Here is a 22604-nt window from a genome sequence, read left to right on the forward strand (position 1 = left end):
TGTGTGTGTGTGTGTGTGTGTGTGTGTGTGTGTGTGTGTGTGTGTGTAGAAGAAATTATCAAGTGCAGCTCTTTAGGTTGTATTGGCTATTTCGATTTGGTTTTGGCAACTCTGTGGGGCAAAAATTTTCATGAGAAACGTAGCTGTGAGAATTTTTAGCTTTCCATGAGACAGGACAACTGTTAGAGCACAGAGGCTGGCAAGGATGCCGTGGCATGAGAAAAGTGAGCGATACAAGAGCTGGCTGTGCAGCTCTTTCCCTGCATCTGGCCCACAGGACAACGCAACAGATTGGGAGAGGCTTTAGAAAGCTGGTAAAGAACACGAGGAAATGCTTTCATTGCCTGCTACATGTATAGTTAACTTAGAAATACTGACTAAACGAGGGGAAATAGCCAGGTAAGTGCCTTCTCTTTCAGCCCCCAGCAGCACTACTCATGCCTCCACTATCATGGCCTTTTCTGGTCCTGGTATTTAATAGACTACTACTATTTTTTAGAGCAGTTTTAGGTTCCCAGCAAAATTAAGAGACAGGTACAGAAATTTCCCATATACCTACTGCTCCCACACATGCATAGCCTCCCCTATTGTCAACATCTCCCACCAGAGTGGTACATTTTTTTTACAATTGATGGGCCTACATTGACACATCATCACCCAAAGTCCATATTTCACATTAAGGTTCACTCTGGGTATTGTACGTTCTATGGATTTGGACATATGTAATGACACGTATCCACCATTAAAGTATGATACAGAGTAGTTTCACTGCCCTAAAAATCCTCTTGTGCTCCACCTATTCGTCCTTCCCTTCCCTGGCAACCACTGATTTTTTTACTGTCTCCATAGTTTTCCCTTTACCCAAATGTCAAATAGTTGAAATCATACAGTATGTAGCCTTTTCAGACTGATTTCTTTCACTTAGTAATATGCATTTAAGATTCCTCTCTATCCTTCCATGACATGACAACTTATTTTTTTTTTTTTAGCACTGAATAATATTCCCTTGTCTGGATGGACTAAAGCTTATTTATCCATTCACCTACTGAAGGACATCTTGGTTGCTTCCAAGTCTTGGCAATTATGAATAAAGTTGCTATAAACATCCATGATTTTGTGTGAACATAAGTTTTCAGTTCCTTTGGGTAAATACCAAGGAGTGCAATGGCTGTGTCATATGGTAAGAGTATGTTTTGTTTTGTAAAAAACCGCTAAACTGCCTTCCAAGTGGCTGTACCATTTTGCTTTCCAACCAGAAATAAATGAGAGTTCACGTTGTTCCACATTCTTGCCAGCACTGGTGTTGTCAGTGTTCTGAATTTTGGCCATTTGAATAGATTTGTAGTGGTATTTCATTGTTTCAATTTGCATTTTCCTGATATAGGATGTGGAGTATCTTTTCATATGTTTACTTGCCACCTATTTGTCCTCTTGGTGTGGTGTCTGTTAAGGTTTGTTGCCCTTTTCAACTGTCATATTAAGTGACTTCTTCTTGACAGATGTTTGGTGACTATAGTGGGCTAAATGGTGGCCCCTAACAAGATTATGTTCACATATGAATCCCCAGAACAGGTGAATGTTACCTTATTTGGTAAACGGGTTTTGCAGATAGAGTTAAATTAAGGATTTTGAGATCTTGAATTATCAAGGTGGGCCCTAAATCCAGTGATAAGTGTCTTTATAAGAGACATACAGATAAGACAGACAAAGAAGAGAAAGTGATGTGAAGACAGAGGCAGAGATTGAAGTGATGGGGCCATAAGCCCAGGAATGCCGGGACCCCCACCAGAAGCTAGAAGAGACAAGGAACAGATTTTCCTCCAGAGTCCCCAGAAGGAGTGTGAGTCTGCTGGATTTCAGACTTCTAGTCTCCAAAACTGTAAGAGAATAAATTTCTGTTGTTTTAAGCTACAAATTTCATAGTAATTTATTGTGGCAGCCCTCAGAAACTAATACAGTGACTAAGGGCATTTATTCTCTGTCTGTACATTCGAAGAGTAGACTCAAGAATCTGACAGAGCAAAAAGGTGAGGAAAAGCTGTCTGCCACGCAGTGTTTTTCTGGTTTCACAAATGCCCCATGGGATGGGTGTGGGGATGTAGCCTTTTAGTCACTAACGTCATTTCAAACAGAGGGCATCATTGTCTAGAATCATCAAGGCTGTAGCTATAAAAAGAGGCATGTCATTCATTCCCTGCCATTCCTGGAACTGCCTTGTACAGAACATTCCCCTGGGTTTTTCCAGCTAAATTTTAATTCACTCAAGCCCTGGAGTTCCCCCCTCTTCCGTCAGGAGGCTGCTATCTCTCAGCCTGAGAAGTTTAATAGGCAGAGACAGGCGAAAGGATATTGAAGAAAGCAGGGGCTCTCTACCATGTAACTCTATACCATGGAAATATCAAGGGGTTTCACAAATTTATTCTCATAATGAAAGGAGAACCCAAGCAAACAGTAAAGCATACTCTTTTCCACTCTCTCTTTTCCCTCCTCTATTTTGACCTCTCTAGACTGTGACCTCCTTAAGTGCATCAGGTCTTAGTTTTATCTCTACTTACAGCACCAAGTAAAGTATCTGGGTCATGGTTTTTGAATAGAAAGTCTATGTACTTCCTCTATGCTGCATTTTCACAGCAGTGTCTCAACAGTTTTCAAGCCTGGTTGTACATTAGCATTGCTAGTGAGCTTAAAACAAGCAGACAGACAAAGAAAAAGCTATGCCCTGTTCCCAATTAAACCGTTCTCTCTGGGGGTGAGGCCAGGACATATGTATTTTCAAAAATCTCCCACTGATGATTGTCAAATGCAGCCACAGGGTTGACAGCAAATGCCTTAATATTTCCTTGCTGCTCTTGCTTTCATGTTCTTGGAGATTTCTTCCGAAACAGATTTCAAAAATCAGGTTAAACCCTCAATGAAATTAGGAATGAGTCTAAGACTTCCCTAATCTGAATTGTTTTTCATTGCTAGATATTATACTTCCTACATGCTGTGCTTGCTTTTTTGCCAGACCCTGATATTCTGCTAACTGTAGTTGTCATGTTTTATATGCTGGTTTTGTATCTCCAAATAGTGCTTTTCAGAGGAATTGGCAAGACTGGTTATTTCAACAGGCATCCCCAAGAGGGCTCTGAAAATCCCTAGCTAAGGGATGATTCTGGATTGACGAAATTAGGGGGAGAAGACTAAAGAATCCAGAGCAAGTAAAGGCTTCACCCCTCAAATTTCAGCATTAGATTATTCATTGATTGCAATATTTTTTTAACTAAAAAGTTATCTGTTCCGTTTTTTAAGATGCCCCAAAAACGTGGGGTGAGGAGAGAGAAAATTTTGAGCCAAGTATTGGGAGAATATTGAATAGGAAGATTTAGTGATAGATACAGAGCCTCAAACAGAATGGATAACAATTCCTGACATCACAAAATAAGAAGGACAATAACCTGGGTCGTTATTGCATAATTATCAACCAGGTTTATTTATATTTAGCATAATAGGTACAGACACCAAAAAAGAACATTTAAATTTGGAGAGAAAGGCATGCTCTTTAGGAAGCTAACCCTCTTTTTTAAGCTGAAATTGTTCTCAAACTTCCTTAAATAAGATGATAAATCCATTTCATATTATAATCTGGAACTCTGTTAAGTATGTTCCTTCCCATGAAAATAAAGAACAAGAAACTCTCTTTAAAACCCTTACATAGGGCTTCCCTGGTGGCGCAGTGGTTGAGAGTCCGCCTGCCGATGCAGGGGACACAGGTTCGTGCCCCGGTCCGGGAAGATGCCACATGTCACAGAGCGGCTGGGCCCGTGAGCCATGGCCGCTGAGCCTGTGCATCCGGAGCCTGTGCTCCACAACGGGAGAGGCCACAACAGTGAGAGGCCCGCGTACCACAAAACAAAAACAAAAACAAAACCCTTACATATTTTAGCCAAACATTAGATTAAAAATACATTATGGCTTTTAACACTTGTGCTATTCTCACTTTGAAGTGGGCATATTAAAATTCTAAGCCACGGCATATGCATGGTTGCTGGGCACATGGCAAAATTGCTATAGCAACACAATCACTAGTTGTGCTCCTGAAATGCCCTGTTTGGGTATCTAGTGAAGAATGGTTCTTGGACTCCTGTTTCTTATTGTAGTCTCTGTATGAGCCTAGGGTTGGGTAGCATTTGATCTTCTCTTCTCAAAATTTAGAAAGGCACACACACAAACACACTCACACAAATATACATATGTATGTACTTACATATCAACTTATATGCATATTCTTGATTACACTGTATTAATCAATGCTTTCATCTTAACGGTAGGAAGAGAAAGGAGTAATGCATTACAAGTAACCTTGCCCTAAGTGTTATCTGGCAAGGGAGAATTCCTTTGTGTTCATTACATTAAAAACTCTCGCTGTATATAATTTTAGAAAATTTCTGTTTTCCTCTAATGAAACACAGCTAGCTAAAACTGCATTGAAAGATGTGATGTGTTCTTGCCTTTACTTTAATCATGTTCTTACTCTACAATCATGTTTAATACAATCATGTATTAAAAAATACATGGTGTTACATTTTTCTATACAGTATGTAATTCAAATCTTAAAAATCTTCCCCATGGGATAAAACTGAATTAAAATTATATAGTTCTGTAAATATGGTGTAGTCAGGGTGTGTTGCATGCAGTATGTACAGAATCTATAATATTGATGTTTGCAAATATTGGAATTATAAAACATACAACAATAAAAACTTCATGACAATGACATATTAGAAACAAAAGGAATCCAAATGTGTAGCCCCCAATTTTTCAAGTACTCACTTCTGTTTGTAAGTTAGGAAAAGAATGGAAACAGAAGCCATCTTTATATACAGTGAGAGCCCAAATCACTCAGCTAGCCAAGACTATTTTCATGCTAGAATGGAATGAAAGCAACTAAAATCCAAGTTCTGGAACTCCAATCCAACCAACTTTTGTAATTGCAGCTGGGATATGTTGGCCATGTGAACCCAGGTGTTTAAAGAAAACGTCGATGTGAAATTAGGATAAATCAATTGTGAGCACTAAAAAATGAAGAATATGAAAAAGTATATATTTCGGGATAATTAATATTCTGTTATCACTAACTGGTAACTACTTTCTTGCCAAGTTACCTGATTGACTCAGTGGAAAAGCCTTAATGTACTACATGGATCCTTGCCAGTTTTCTATTTTTATTTTGGGGCTAGCCTCATACCAAAAAGAAAAATTGTTAGTTTCTCGTATTGAAAGAAGGACCTTTGAGAAGGAAATCAAATAAATAATTGATTTATATTCCGGAATCATTTATCTTCATTGGCAGACACATATTACAAATATAAGGCTCTATTCTTGCAAAGGCAATACTCCCACTGAATTACATAACAAAATATGGAATAAAGTTCAAATAGGGCTTCCACATTTTATGCATCATTTACTAAAATTTAAACAAAGCCCACCTAACTTCCTTTTGAAAATATTAATTCTATTAATGAGAACTAAGTTTACAGTAATTATTTTGCATGGAGAATAACAACTGGTCTGAAAATTGTGTGTATTTAATGTGTAAAGTAACTACTCTTATAGAAGATTATGCTTTGTGCATTTCTCAAATTACCTATTCATGAAGTATTCCAAATAAAAACATCATTAGTATGTATCACTACATTTCAGTTACCCAAATTTAGTAGGATGAATGGCTACAATCTCACAAACAAACTTTTATTCATCATCTCTTGTGCTCAATGCCATATGTTATAAACTACAAAAGACAAAGCTTTACAAAACACAGGCCCTACCATACCATTTCAATCTAATTGAAGAGACAGAGATTTTATATATATCATAAATAACATATATTGAATTACAAGAAACTGCCACTTTTGTACCTCAAAAATGACTGAATATTGATAACTTCTTATGTATAATACACATATACATTTCACATTTATGAGTATAATGAAAATGGAAGCACACATAAGTGAAATGCGGACATGTTTATGCTATGACTTGGGGTTTTATAGAAGGATTCACCTATGATATTGCTTTTGAGATACTTCTTTAAGAATGAGTAGGATTTTTTGGGCTTCCCTGGTGGCACAGGTTGAGAGTCCGCCTGCCAATGCAGGGGACACGGGTTCGTGCCCCGGTCCGGGAAGATCCCACATGCCGCGGAGCGGCTGGGCCCGTGACCCATGGCCGCTGGGCCTGCGCGTCCGGAGCCTGTGCTCCGCAACGGGAGAGGCCACAACAGGGAGGGAGAGGCCCGCGTACCGCAAAAAAAAAAAAAAAAAAAAAAAAAAAGAATGAGTAGGATTTTAACAGAGGTAGGATGGAGGAAAGTATGGTATAAAGAAACATTATTTCATACAACACACATTTATTGAGCACCTACTAAGAACCCAACACCAAGTTAAGCATGGAGGTAGATAGCAAAAAAGATAGACATAATCCCTGAATTCATGGAGCTTACTCTTCAGCTCATAATGTTTAGACTGAAGAGGAGAGAGAACTTGGGAAAGGAGAAGTGATAACTGTCCCTTTCAAATAACTAAAATTAGGAATAGGCCAGGAGATGACCAGACCTATTTCCTAAAGTTCCATATGACAAAAGTAGCACCATTAAGTCATGATAACAGAAAACTGATTATGCTCACTTTAATATAATTTAATGAGAAGCATGCCAATAATTCATTGAGTTTAAATGACTGTTACAGTCTCACAGCTTAAACCTTCTAGGATCCTAAGACACAAAAGTGTAGAGTATTTACATTCATTTAATAAAATTTTAAAAATCTTACATAATTTCCCTTTGAAAATGTATGAGCAGCATTTTCTAAATCATGTCTTGGTGTGACATTAGGTTCTCATGATATTTTAACAGAGGTTCTGAGAAAAAGAGTTCAGCTACCAAACAATATGAGGTTAAAAAATATTTTTCCACTTCTGGGACTTTCCTGGGACTTCTACATGCAAATATACTTTATACTTTCTCCAAAAGGGGAATATAATTATTGCAGTGTTTCCGAAATCATTTGACCACAAAGATTTTTGTTTGTTTCCTTTTTGTTTTTTCCCCAAATAGCACTTATAAGACACTGGTGGTTCACTGAACACAGTTTAAGAGGAAAAACCAAACTGGCCTAGCATACGGAGCATGCGGTGGGGGAGAAACTATTAAAATAAGGCTAGAAAGTTTGATTAAGAACAGACTGTACTGAAGCTTTTGAATATATGACCAAGGAGGATATGCTTTATTCCATGGACAAAGGAAAGACATATATTTTAAGAAATGGAATGATATAAACACTCGGGCCTGTTCTTTAGGCCTATAACTACCTGGAGAATTAATTGCTGAGGAGAAAGGCTGACACCAAGAAAGTGTAGGAAGCTATTTAAATAATCTAAGAGGTATATAATTAAGGCCTATACTAGGGGAGTAGCATCAAGAATTAAAAACAGAAGGACGTTTTATGGGAGAATTCTGAGAAGGAATTAGCAGTATTTGCTGATCACTTTGGCTACTGAAAGAAGGGATAAAGCTGAGATTTCTGTTTTTGCTGATGGAATGGAATAAAGAGGTATCTAAAATAGGAAGACAAGAGGACAAAGAATTTCAGCTGTGCCACTCTTGTAACAAATAGGGATCTGAGTGAGCACAATATAGTTTTTAAAAGCTCTGTCTTGAGTAAAGGCAATTTAATTTGTATCCAAGTATAGTTTCTCTTCATCAATTTCTTTTTTTTCTGTTAAGGCTCACCTTTTGCTCACCAATTGAAATTCTTTCCAATTTTTCTATTTGTCCAAATATTAAATACCTTCACAAATAAAAATAATCAAATCCTAATAAGCACTATCTTAATTATTAAAGAACCACAAAGGGTCACGTATGAAAAACTTGACACAAGGCAAGAAGGGAGATGAATACCATGAAAGATAAATGTTTAGCTGACATTTGGAACCAGATTTTCTTTCCTGAGAAAAGGGATAATTGTATTACATAGCTCTTTTTTTAGCTCAATTTAGTTATGTGTTCAAAGTTATGGTAGAATTTAGGGAGACACTGACTACAGGGCCAAGAGCAGAGGCTTTGGAATCAGAGAACCCTGGGTTCTGAGCCTCAGTTTTCTCATTTGCAAAAGGAGAATCCCAAAATTATCTCATAAGATTGCTGTGATGACTAAATGTCATAATACATGACATTCAGTATAAAGCTTGGAACTCTCTGTGTTGGTCCTATTGATAATATTCTGCTATTGTGAGCAAAAAAGATGAAAAGGGAAAACCTAGGGTTTAGTAAAATTTCAAGCCAACTGAGGTTTTCTAAACTCCCTTGGTTCTTCACAGAGGGGAAATATTTACTTTTCAATGGTGAATCTTAGGTACCATGGAAACAAGGGTTGAAAAGGCTTCAAGTAAATAAAAAGCAAGCAACCAAGCCTGAGCTTTTCGTAAAAATGTAACCATAAAATTTTGAGTAGATCAAAATTTCTTTGGAATCCTGAAAGGAACATGGGTACTTATTACTATATTATCAAATCAAGAGCTTCTCAACATTGAAAATTTCTAAACCATCTAATATATGCTGCTTTCCACTTTTCTGTTTCTTAATATTACATGTTTGCAAGAAATGCAAACGTGATTTAAATGATGGAAAAGCAAACAGTAACAGTAATGAATGATCTTTAATCAGTATATTTTATGATCAATGGTATATAGCTTTGCTCAGTGAATATAAATAATCATTTACTTAATACCTCAGAGCAAGAGAGCATATTAAAAGGAAGAATTTTGTGAATTGGAGAGAAACTTTTGTTCTTTTTTGTTTTGTTATTTTGTAGTTTTTTAATTAAAACGTACTTCTGATGGAGATTTTACTGAATGCAGTTGATTTTTCTTAGTTGCAAGGCAATGTACCTGATTGCCACATGCTTCCAGATATCATTATTCTAAGGTAGAGGGACCTATAAAAACAAACTTTTTGCAATGACTTCTCCCTGTCCTATCATCTAAGAACCAATTTGATTTTTAAAATGCCAAGAAAATTTCTCTAATTTGTAATATATTTCAAGACAATGTATCTTAACATTTCTTGATATTAAGAGTCACTAAGGCCCATAACAACAATACTCAGACTGTATTAAATAAAGAGTTGAGCACCAAAGTTGCAGGTGAATCTAACTTCAGAGGAAAAAACCCCCAAACCGAGCAGTTCAATTCCATTCACACTGTTCTGATCTCACAGGAAAGCAAAGAGCTCTAATATGAGGCCTACAAATCCCCCCACTTCCAGTAGTTGTACAGATTGGAGATTTATGATAACAGGCAAAAAGACTCAATAAAGTAGTTTGGGCTTTTAAAATTCAGGTTTCATTATCCATCAAGAAAATAAAATGTTCACAGGATTGAACAAAAATCAAACAATAAAAGAAGTATCTTACTGCCCCAGATTCTGACCTGTCAACTGCTTGTATGTTTCTCAAAAAAATCCCAATGCATAGACAAATATATGTGCATTCTCTTTTTTCCATAATAAGGACATATTGCACACAATGTTCTGTACTTTGGTTTTCATTTCATATTTTATCGGAGAGATTTTTCTACAGCTTCACATATGGAGAAACCTCACTGTTTTACAAAGCAGCACAGTATTCCATCCTAGAGTTGATCAGCCCTTGATATGCTAACTGCAACAAGGGTGCAATGGACCACCTTTCACGCAAGTCTTTGTGCTCATTAGGAATTTTATTTTTAGATAGTTCCTAAACTTGTAGTTACTGAGTGAAAGAGTGTATACATTTAAATATTGATAGGTATTTTCAAATTGATCTTCAAAAAGATTACATCAATTTGCAACCTCATCAACAAAGTATGAAATACCCCTATCCCACTCCTTCATCAACACTGTATACTAAGAACTGTTCTGATCTTGACAACATTTTCTTAGATGCGTATTTACCATTTACATTTCTTTTCCTATACCTCCATTTTGAAACTCTGCTCAATTTTTTATACTGGGTTGCAGATCTTTTTCTTAACATATTTTAAGAGCTAGTAATATATTAATTAAATTAGCCCTTTGATTAGTATATATCTGTCCCTTGGTTTTTGTGCTTTTCTTGATTTATTTAAATTTAATAATGCTTTTTCAAAAAATAATGTTTTCTTATAAAGCTTCTGGATTTTGTCTTCATTAAAAAAGCTTTGATCACCATTGAAACCAAACAACCAACCAAAAAATTGCCAAAATTTTCTCCTAGTGACGATGGTGATGACTACCAATGACAACAATGACAGTGATGATGATAACGATGATGATGTTAAGCCCTAACATCTAGAATTTATTTTATTCTAAAGAATGATCTAGAACTCAAGCTTTATTTATTTATTTATTACTTTTATAACTGCCTACGTTGTGGGTTTAAAAATCATCTTCAACATATTGTAAAATGCCTTAGATTTTATTTCCTAGTTTCTATTTTGGTCCTTTAATCTGTGTATCTTATTCTTTGCTATGATCAAACTTCTTTAGCCCTATAATACACTTATAAAAAGCTGGTATTTCCTTATTATGCTACTATTTTATAATTCTTCCAGCTATTTTCACAAATTATTTTTCATACAATGTTGGCGACTTTATGGATTCATTTACAAATAGCAAACATTTAAAAATATTGTCTTTCTATCTAAGAACAAGATATGTCTTTCTATTTATTCAAGTCATTCTATTTTTTTTGGTCTCTGAGTAGATTTTTTTTTGCAGTACGCGGGCCTCTCACTGTTGTGGCCTCTCCCGTTGTGGAGCACAGGCTCCGGATGTGCAGGCTCAGCGGCCATGGCTCACGGGCCCAGCCATTCCGCGGCATGTGGGATCTTCCCAGACCGGGGCACGAACCTGTGTCCCCTGCATCGGCAGGCGGACTCTCAATCACTGCGCCACCAGGAAAGCCCTAGATTTTTATATTCTTCTAAAATTCTACAAATTTCTTGATAGCTTTGTATCTACATTTTTTACATTGTTATTGTAAATTATGTATTTTATTCCATTATAATTTGAATCGACTGTACTTAGAAAAGTTGATGGGTTATGTATATCTTTTATCAGCCACTTTTCTATATTCTCTTAATGTTTTTTCAATTTTTTCCTATGAAACTGCATAAGTTTTCCAGACCTACAAAATCATATTTGTCCAGATAATAGTCTTCAATTTGCTTTATAATTTTTCTGGTTTTCAATTATTTGTCTTGTCTAATTGCATTGGCTAGTGTGTTAAGAACAATACCAAATAATACTAGTATCTGTGGGTATCTCTGTCTTTTTCCTAAATCTAAAGGTAATCATTCCCCTGGATGCTCACTATCTTGTACAGTTTTGCATCAAAACAAAAGACAACAAAAATGTATGTTGTGTTCCACTCCAAATATGAATACTATGCAAGTATTAGGGCTGATAAGTCTTTCCTTAGCTCTACTCTATTCCCTTCTGAACTTGAAACATGCCATATATTTTCATTTATAGTTGCTTTAAGAAGTATTTTTAATCATTGGTATATGCAATAGTAATTAATTTTATGTGGAAATAGTAAAAAAAATATAATGCTTTATGGAGAGGAAATGTCTTTTAAAAAGAAAATAAAAATACACACACACACAAACACATACACACACACACATTACCAAGATAGCATAAAGCTGCTAGAGGTGCTCCATATCAGAGCTCTTTTGTCTTTATTTACAATCTTCCTATAAAAGCTTTTTCATTAATCTAGTAAAGACAAGCCTAAGTATGCTTATGACTCTCATATTAGTTTTGTGATTTCTTTCTTTTCCTCTTACTATTAAAATGTGTGTGTTTGAAATCTTTACAAATAAATGAGCTGAAACAAATAAAACTCAATTCACGAGATTTTGAAGACATCTGGTGGAGTTATTTACTGAGTAATTAGACCAAGAGGTGTAACAGACCAATTCCCTGAAGGAAGAGACCATACAGTTGGATACCCAGTTATTTCTATAGTCATCAGCTTGCATGCAGTGAGCATATTGATTCACAAACTGACAATTATGTAGAGGTGCCACCTGATTTTCTAAGACCATTTGTGTTACATAAGTATATGTCTCGCATGCATTTTTTTTTTAAAGATGCCTCTTCTCAGGCCTCTCACGGTCTGTTATATTTATGCTCCATCACCTAATAGCTCTTTATTATTAGAGACACTGAAAGCAGATTTCCTTCAAATGCTGGTCACTGCTTGCCCCTCATTAACCAACATTTGGATACAAATATGAATTAATTACAATTGAATTTTGAAAACATGTATCCATTTTGGTACGTAGAGATATTTATGAAAGAAAATGAAGATATTTAAATGCTTTCCCTTTTATCATATTTGTCACTATTTAGCTTGGACATATTGATCAATAAAGTCTTAATTTTTAAAATACATGTCAATGTAGGAGGGAGAGGTTTGGGTGGGGTCCATAAAAAAAAAAAAAAATACATGTCAATGTAAAATCACAGATCTAGAAGGGATGTGAAAGTTCAAATTGTTATTCTTCGTACTGGAGACCAAAAAATGTCGAATCTCTATAGAAAGATATATATCTTTTAAGTTTAAAATAACTCTAGGGGTTTCCAGAACTATCTTAACTTACCCATTGTGGAATAAAGACTTCCTATCAAGAAAGTTTCCTTTATAGCCAGTGTAAATCCCACCGTTTATTAAGATCTACTTCATCCTCTTTGCCTTTAGTATTTTACTATTAAGAATGATGTTTACAGAGCAATAAAGCCAGGAGTTTTAACAATGCCAGAAGCAAAGATACTCTGATGAAGACCCACCTAGATGGAGTCTACACCCACAACTTCTCTTTGTGGATCCCACAATATCACTATTCTCAATCACTCTTGATTTAACTTTAGCCAAGAATTAGGTAATTAGGATTCATTTTTAGATGTAAGTTAAAGGTACAGAATATTTTGAGTCTACAATGTTTACAAATTGTTTAAAAATATATAAGGGGAAACAATGCATGGAAATTAACATTTGACAGTCATGTAAACATCTACAATTTATCCTTAATTGAACATGTTCCTCAATCCCAGGATATTTAGACCTGACACCAGACTTGACACACAAGTGAAATTCAAGGTCATCTTTTACTGGGGTATTTATTTACCATAATTCAGTCTATTCATTCTCATTATTTATCTTCTTAAGCATGAACCATGCCTTAATTCTATGCAGTCTAACAGGAATCAAATCAAGATTTACTCATCACGTTTTACTTTGCAATGCATGGAAAGAGATCACCAAATCTTAACCAAACTGATTTAAAACTTTTTACCAAAGGATAGTAATTCTATTTTCAATTTCAATAATTGAAAGAACAATATGACAACATGCCAAAGTAGTAAGTGAATCCTTAACAGCAGTCCAAATGCAATGGAAAACTCACCAGAGGTTTCGTCTACCCTTTCATCTACTATGTGGTCCTTCTGATGAACCCATTCACTATTGCACTTGAAGTAGATCTGGGTGGCGGGACTGGCTTTACAATACAGGTTCACAGGCTTATTCTTCACAATATAAGCTTCTTCAGGCTCAATAAGGAAATGTGGCAGAGGCTCAGGTGGATCAGATGGAAAGGTTTCTGGGAGTTCATGAAAAAAGTCGTCCTCTGGTAAAACAAGAAGAAAGTGAAAAATGTTCAAAACATTGTAGCCATTTTCTTTTCACTTGCTACTCTTTCCAAAATAATGAAACTGTGGGTATTCATTAGTCAAATCCATTTCACCTGCCTTCATTAATCAAGGTCTACAAAAGACTTGCATGTCCTCCAAGAGCACCTCGCCTAAACAATAAGATGTTTGCTTGAGTCATTTTCCAGGAACTTGGAGTTAGCTGTGTCTACTCTGAGCTAAGCTGGTTAAAACTGGATAGGACCACTGACCCTTCAACTGGGCACACGTGAGTGTACACTGGGTGATCTTTTGATATCAGAGGGCTGAAAACTCCACCCTCAGATCTTGCAAAGGGCCTTCTTTTTTTTTTTTTTTTTTTTTTGTGGTATGTGGGTCTCTCATTGTGGTGGCCTCTCCCATTGCGGAGCACAGGCTCCGGACGCGCAGGCTCAGCGGCCATGGCTCACTGGCCCAGCCGCTCCGTGGCATGTGGGATCTTCCCGGACTGGGGCACGAACCCGTGTCCCCTGCATCGGCAGGCAGACTCTCAACCACTGCGCCACCAGGGAAGCCCAGGCCTTCATTTTTGAGTGAACAGAAGCCTGTAGATGAGTTACGCCTGTGTGGAACAACAACTACTGCATCTTTTTCCAATCACCCTTCCCCATGCTCCCCATGCCTTAGACCACCCTGTTTCTTTATTTTTCCTCATAAATACCCCCAAGCCCTTGCCTTTGTGGAAGTGCTTCTGAGACTTATTCCTAATTTCCTTACTTGGCTGCCTTGTGAATAAACCCTCTCTTTCCTGCAAACCTAGGCATCTCTGCATTTTGACTTGCTGCATATTGGGCAAACAAACCTGGCTGGATAACAGTAATGATTCATACATCATCTAGTTAAGTAATTTGAGGGCCTGCTATGAACCAGGCAGTATGTTAGGTCTGTTGACTGGTTGTTCAATTAAGGATTTAGATGATTATTCTCATTTTTACACATGGCAAAACTCAACATCTGGGAGGATAACTGATCCCAGTTCTGCTATTTACTACCTGAAAACTCAGGTGGTAAATAGCTGAACTGGGATCAGAACCCAATTTTGTCACCATCGAAAACTGTGATCTTCCCAACATAGCACTGCACCTCCCACTACACTGTGTTAGCCTTGAGAGCTGACAAAAGCAAGAGGAACTTCATTAGAAAAAATTATTTGAAAAGTATAAGGCTCGACCTTCAAGATGGCAGAAGAGTAAGACATGAAGATCACCTTCCCCCCCCACAAATACATCAGAAATACGTCTACATGTGGAACAATTCCTACAGAACACCTACTGAATGCTGGCAGAAGACCTCAGACCTCCCAAAAGGCAAGAAACTCCCCACGTACCTGGGTAGAGCAAAAGAAAAAAGAATAAACAGAGACAAAAGAATAGGGACGGGACCTGCACCAGTGGGAGGGAGCTGTGAAGGAGGAAAGGTTTCCACACACTAGGAAGCCCCTTCGCGGGCGGAGACTGCGGGAGGCGGAGGGGGGAGCTTCGGAGACGCGGAGTAGTGCACAGCGACGGGTGCGGAGGGCAAAGCGGGGAGATTCCCGCACAGAGGATCGGGGCCGACTGGCACTCACCAGCCCGAGAGGCTTGTCTGCTCACCCGCCGGGGCGGGCGGGGCTGGGAGCTGAGGCTCGGGCTTCAGTCAGATCCCACGGAGAGGACTGGGGTTGGCGGCGTGAACACAGCCTGCAGGGGGTTAGTGCACCACGGCTAGCCGGGAGGGAGTCCGGGAAAAGTCTGGAGCTGCCGAAGAGGCAAGAGACTTTTTCTTCCCTCTTTGTTTCCTGGTGTGCGAGCTGCGGCTATCAGCATAGACCCCAAAGACAAGTATGAGACACTAAGGCTGCAGCTGCCATCACCAAGAAGCCTGTGTGCGAGCACAGGTCACTGTCCACACCTCCCTTCCGGGGAGCCTGTGCAGCCCGCCACCGCCAGGGTCCCGTGATCCAGGGACAACTTCCCCGGGAGAACACACGGCGTGCCTCACGCTGGTTCAACGTCATGCCGGCCTCTGCCGCTGCAGGCTCGCCCCGCATCCGCGCCCCTCCCTCCCGCCTGGCCGGAGTGAGCCAGAGCCCCCGAATCAGCGGATCCTTTAACCCCGTCCTGTCTGAGCGAAGAACAGATGCCCTCAGGCGACCTACACGCAGAGGCGGGTTCAGATCCAAAGCTGAATCCCAGGAACTGTGTGAACAAAGAAGAGAGGGAAATCTCTCCCTGCAGCCTCAGGAGTAGCGGATTAAATGTCCACAATCAACTTGATGTACCTGCATCTGTGGAACACCTGAATAGACAACGAATCATCCCAAAATTCAGGCAGTGGACTTTGGGAGCAATGATATATATTTTTTTTTCCTTTTTGTCTTTTTGTAAGTGTGTATGTGTATGCTTCTTTGTGTAATTTGGTCTGTATAGCTCTGTCCTTTTTTTCTTTTTTTTTTGGTTTATTTTTGTTTTTCTTTTAGTATAGTTTTTAGCACTTGTTACCATGGTAGATTTGTGTTTTGGTTTAGTTGCTCTCTTCTTTCTTTCTTTTCTTTTTTTAAATTACATTTTAATTTTTTTTACTTTTACTAACTTTATTTTATTTTGCTTTTTTCTTTCTTTCTTAATTTCTTTTTTTCTCCCTTTTCTTTTGAGCCGTGTGGCTGACAGGGTCTTGGTGCTCTGGCCGGATGTCACACCTGGGCCTCTGAGGTGGCAGAGCCAAGTTCAGGACATCGGTCCACCAGAGACCTCCTGGCTCCACGTAATATCAAATGGCGAAAGCTCTCCGAGAGTTCTCCGTCTCAATTCTAAGACCCAGCTCCACCTAACGACCAGAAAGCTGCAGTGCTGGACACCCCATGCCAAACAACTGGCAAGACAGGAACGCAACACCACCCATTAGCAGAGAGGCTGCCTAAAAGCATAATTAGGTCACAGACACCCCAAAACACACCACCGGACGTGGTCCTGTCCACCAGAAAGACAAGATCCAGCCTAATCCACCAGACCACAGGCACTAGTACCCTGCACGATGAAGCCTACAAAACCCATTGAACCAACCATAGCCACTGGGGGCAGACACCAAAAACAACGGGAACTACAAACCTACAGCCTGTGAAAAGGAGACCCCAAACACAGTAAGTTAAACAAAATGAGAAGACAGAGAAACACACAGCAGATGAAGGAGCAAGGCAAAAACCCACCAGACTAAACAAATGAAGAGGAAATAGGCAGTCTACCCGAAAAAGAATTCAGAGTAGTGACAGTAAAGATGATCCAAAATTCTGGAAATAGAATGGAGAAAATACAAGAAACGTTTAACAAGGAACTAGAAGAATTAATGAGCAAACAATGATGAACAACACAATAAATGAAATTAAAAATTCTCTAGAAGGAAACAATAGCAGAATAACTGATGCAGAAAAATGGAGAAGTGACCTGTTAGATAAAATAGTGGAAATGACTACTGCAGAGCAGAATAAAGAAAATAAAGAATTGAGGACAGTTTCAGAGACGTCTGGGACAACAATTAAATGCACCAACAGTTGAATTATAGGGGTGCCAGAAAAAGAAGACAAAAAGAAAGGGACTGAGAAAATATTTGAAGAGATCATAGTTGAAAACTTCCCTAATATGGGAAAGGAAATAGTCACTCAACTCCAGAGAGCACAGAGAGTCCCATACAGGATAAATCCAAGGTGAAACATGCCAAGACACTTATTAATCAAACTATCAAAAATTAAATACACAGAAAAAATATTAAAAGCAGCAAGAGAAAAACAACAAATGACATACAAGGGAATCCCCATAAGGTTAACAGCTGATCTTTCAGCAGAAACTATTCAAGCCAGAAGGGAGTGGCAGGAAATATTTAAAGTGATGAAAGGGAAAAACCTAAAACCAAGATTACTCTATGCAACAAGGATCTCAGATTCGACGGAGAAATAAAAACCTTTAGAGACAAGCAAAAGCTAGGAGAATTAATCACCACCAAACCAGCTTTACAACAAATGCTAAAGTAACTTCTCTAGGCAGGAAACACAAGAGAAGGAAAAGATCTACAATAACAAACCCAAAACAATTAAGAAAATGGTCATAGGAATATACATATCAATAATTACCTTAAATGTAAATGGATTAAATGCTCCAACCAAAAGACATAAACTGGTAAAATGGACAGAAAGACAAGACCCATATATATGCTGTTACAAGAGACCCACTTCAGACCTAGGGACACATACAGACAGAAAGTGAGGGGATGGAAAAAGATATTCCATGCGAATGGAAATTAAAAGAACACTGGAGTAGCAATTCTCATATCAGACAAAACAGACTTTAAAATAAAGACTATTACAAGAGACAGAGAAGGGCACTACATAATGATCAAGGGATCAATTCAAGAAGAAGAAATAACAATTTTAAATATTTAGGCACCCAACATAGGAGCACCTCAATACATAAGGCAAATGCTAACAGCCATAAAAGGGGAAATTGACAGTAACACAATCATAGTAGGGGACTTTAACATCCCACTTTCACCACTGGACAGATCATCCAAAATGAAAAGAAATAAGGAAATACAAGCTTTAAATTACACATTAAACAAGATGGACTTAACTGATATTTATAGAACATTCCATCCAAAAATAACAGAATACACTTTCTTCTCAAGTGTTCATGGAATGTTCTCCAGGATAGACCATATCTTGGGTCACAAATCAAGCCTTGGTAAATTTAAGAAAATTGAAATCATATCAAGCATCTTTTCCGACTGCAATGCTATGAAACTAGATATCAATTACAGGAAAAAACCTGTAGAAAATACAAACACATGGAGGTTAAACAATACACTACTTAATAACCAAGAGATCACTGAAGAAATCAAAGAGGAAATCAAAAAATACCTAGAAACAAATGACAATGAAAATAAGATGATCCAAAACCTATGGGATGCAACAAAAGCAGTTCTAAGGGGGAAGTTTATAGCAATACAATCCTACCTCAAGAAACAAGAAACACCTCAAATAAAAAACCTAACCTTACACCTAAAGCAATTAGAGAAAGAAGAACAAAAAAACCCCAAAGTTAGCAGAAGGAAGGAAATCATGAAGATCAGATCAGAAATAAATGAAAAAGAAATGAAGGAAACGATAGCAAAGATCAATAAAACTAAAAGCTGGTTCTTTGAGAAGATAAACAAAATTGATAAACCATTAGCCAGACTCATCACGAAAAAAAGGGAGAAGACTTGGGCTTCCCTGGTGGCGCAGTGGTTGAGAGTCCGCCTGCCGATGCAGGGGACACGGGTTCGTGCCCCAGTCTGGGAAGATCCCACATGCTGCGGAGCGGCTGGGCCAGTGAGCCATGGCCGCTGAGCCTGCACGTCTGGAGCCCGTGCTTTGCAACTGGAGAGGCCACAACAGTAAGAGGCCCAAGTACGGCAAAAAAAAAACAAACAAAAAAAAAAGGGAGAAGACTCAAATCAATACAATTAGAAATGAAAAAGGAGAAGTAACAACTGATACTGCAAAAATAAAAAGGATCATAAGAGATTATTACAAGCAACTATAGGCCAATAAAATAGACAACCTGGAAGAAATGGACAAATTCTTAGAAAAGCACAACCTTCCAAGACTGAATCAGGAAGAAACAGAAAATATAAACAGACCAATCACAAGCACTGAAATTGAGACCGATGGCTTCACAGGCGAATTCTATCAAACATTTAGAGAAGAGCTAACACCTATACTTCTCAAACTCTTCCAAAATATAGCAGAGGGAGGAACACTCCCAAACTCATTCTATGAGGCCACCATCACCCTGTTACCAAAACCAGACGTCACAAAGAAAGAAAACAACAGGCCAGTATCACTGATGAACATATATGCAAATATCCTCAACAAAGTACTAGCATTCAGAATCCGACAGCACATTAAAAGGATCATACACCATGATCAAGTGGGGTTTATCCCAGGAATGCAAGGATTCTTCAATATATGCACATCAATCAATGTGATACACCATATTAACAAATTGAAGGAGAAAAACCATATGATTATCTCAATAGATGCAGAAAAAGCTTTCGACAAAATTCAATGCCCATTTATGATAAAAAACCCTCCAGAAAGTAGGTATAGAGGGAACTTACCTCAACATAATAAAGGCCATATATGACAAACCCACAACCAACATCGCTCTCAATGGTGAAAAACAAACCATTTCCACTAAGATCAGGAACAAGACAAGGTTGCCCAATCTCACCACTATTATTCACCATAGTTTTGGAAGCTTTAGCCACAGCAATCAGAGAAGAAAAACAAATAAAAGGAATACAAACTGGAAAAGAAGAAGTAAAGTTGTCACTTTTTGCAGATGACATGATACTATACATAGAGAATCCTAACGATGCTACCAGAAAACTCCTAGAGCTAATCCATGAATTCGGTAAAGCAGCAGGATACAAAATTAATGCACAGAAATCTCTTGCATTCCTATACACTAATAATGAAAAATCTGAAAGAGAAATTAAGGAAACACTCCCATTTACCATTGCAACAAAAAGAATAAAATACCTAGGAATAAACCTACCTAAGGAGACAAAAGACCTGTGTGCAGAAGACTATAAGACACTGATGAAAGAAATTAAAGATGATACAAACAGATGTAGACATATACCATGCTCTTGGATTGGAAGAATCAACATTGTGAAAATGACTATACTACCCAAAGCAGTCTACAGATTCAAAGAAATCCTTATCAAACTACCAATGGCATTTTTTACATAACTAGAACAAAACTTTTCACAATTTGTATGGAAACACAAAAGACCCTGAATAAACAAAGCATTTTGAGAAAGAAAAACGGAGCTGGAGGAATCAGGATCCCAGACTTCAGACTATACTACAAAACTATAGTAATATACTGGCACAAAAACAGACATGTTGATCAATGGAACAGGATAGAAAGCTCAGAAATAAACCCACACACATATGGAGAAAAGACAGCCTCTTCAATAAGTGGTGGTGGGAAAACTGGACAGCTATAAGTAAAAGAATGAAATTAGACCACTCCCTAACAACATACACAAAAATAAGCTCAAAATGGATTAAAGACCTAAATGTAAGGTCTGACACTATAAAACTCTTAGAGGAAAACATAGGCAGAACACTCTATGACATAAATCACAGCAAGAATACTTTTTGACCCACCTCCTAGGGAAATGGAAATAAAAAGAAAAATAAACAAATGGGACCTAATTAAACTTAAAAGCTTTTGCACAGCAAAGGAAATCATAAACAAGTTGAAAAGACAACCCTCAGAATGGGAGAAAATATTTGTAAATGAAGCAACTGACAAAGGATTAATCTCCAAAATTTATAAACAGCTCATGCAGCTCAGTATCAAAAAAACAAACAACCCAATCCAAAAATGGGCAGAAGACCTAAATAGACATTTCTCCAAAGAAGATATACAGATTGGCAACAAACACGTGAAAGAATGCTCAACATCACTAATCATTAGAGAAATGCAAATCAAAACTACAATGAGATATCATCTCACAACGGTCAGAATGGCCATCATCAAAACAGCTACAAACAATAAATGCTGGAGAGGATGTGGAGAAAAGGGAACCCTCTTGCACTGTTGGTGAGAATGTAAATTGATACAGCCACTATGGAGAACAGTATGGAACTTCCTTAAAAAGTAAAAATAGAACTACCATATGACCCAACATTCCCACTAGGCATATACCCTGAGAAAACCATAATTCAAAAAGAGTCATGTACCACAATGTTCATTGCAGCTCTATTTACAATAGCCAGGACATGGAAGCAACCTAAGTGTCTATTGACAGATGAATGGATAAGAAGATGTGGCACATATATACAATGGAATATTACTCAGCCATAAAAAAACCAAAATTGAGCTATTTCTAGCGAGGTGGATGGATCTAGAGTCTGTGATACAGAGTGAAGTAAGTCAGAAAGAGAAAAACAAATACCATATGCTATCACATATATATGGAATCTAAAGAAAACAAAAAATAAAAATAATGGTTATGAAGAACCTAGGGGTAGGACAGGAATAAAGACACAGATGTAGAGAATGGACTTGAGGACATGGGGGGTGGGGGAAGGGTAAGCTGGGACGAAGTAAGAGAGTGGCATGGACATACATACACTAACAAATGGAAGATAGATAGCTAGTGGGAAGCAGTTCCATAGCACAGGGAGATCAGCTTGGTGCTTTGTGACCACCTAGAGGGGTGGGATAAGGAGGGTGGGAGGGAGACGCACGAGGGAGGAGACATGGGGATATATGTATATGTATAGCTGATTCAATTTGTTATAAACCAGAAACTAACACACCATTGTAAAGCAATTACTCTCCAATAAAGATGTTAAAAGAAAAGAAAAGAAAAGTATAAGCCTCTTAGGTAAACCTTGAATCCTATGCAAGGAGCTGAGAAGAAATACAGAAATATGAATTAAAAATCTTTAAGCTCAGATTCAAATCTGTCATTATTTTCAAAAGATGCCACTTCACAGCATATTCATTCATTCAACCAAACATATTTATTAAGCTCAGAATTATTCTCAACACTGGAAATATAGATGACAGCATCAAGTCAACCAGTATTAGTTACACAGTAGAGCCTAGAGTCTAGAAATGCTGTTTAGTCTTATTTGGAAACTATATCTCAAATTCCATATGTGTTATATGACTAGTCACACCAGTTTTCATTAGAATATTAATAATATTAGAGTAATAACATGAATAACAAAAGTCTCATTTTTTATAGCACTGAAATTTAATAAACATATTTCTCCCTCCCTGCTGTCCCAACACCACAGAATAAACAAAATCCCAAA

The 22604-nt window shown here is 37.8% G+C and overlaps 1 protein-coding gene across 2 annotated transcripts in view; it reads right to left on the reverse strand.

The window, feature by feature from the left end:
• Positions 1–22604, reverse strand: part of UNC5C (unc-5 netrin receptor C) — a 402361-nt gene that overhangs the window by 143339 nt on the left and 236418 nt on the right. For both annotated transcript variants that reach the window (XM_029234530.1, XM_029234529.1), the window contains exon 2: positions 13468–13689. In XM_029234530.1, coding sequence (XP_029090363.1) covers positions 13468–13689 — 222 coding nt within the window. The remainder of the gene's footprint in view (positions 1–13467; positions 13690–22604) is intronic.

The sequence above is a fragment of the Monodon monoceros genome, unplaced genomic scaffold (genome assembly GCF_005190385.1).
Source record: "Monodon monoceros isolate NGI ecotype Baffin Bay Population unplaced genomic scaffold, NGI_Narwhal_1 Super_Scaffold_20, whole genome shotgun sequence".
NCBI classification, from domain to species: Eukaryota; Metazoa; Chordata; class Mammalia; order Artiodactyla; family Monodontidae; genus Monodon; species Monodon monoceros.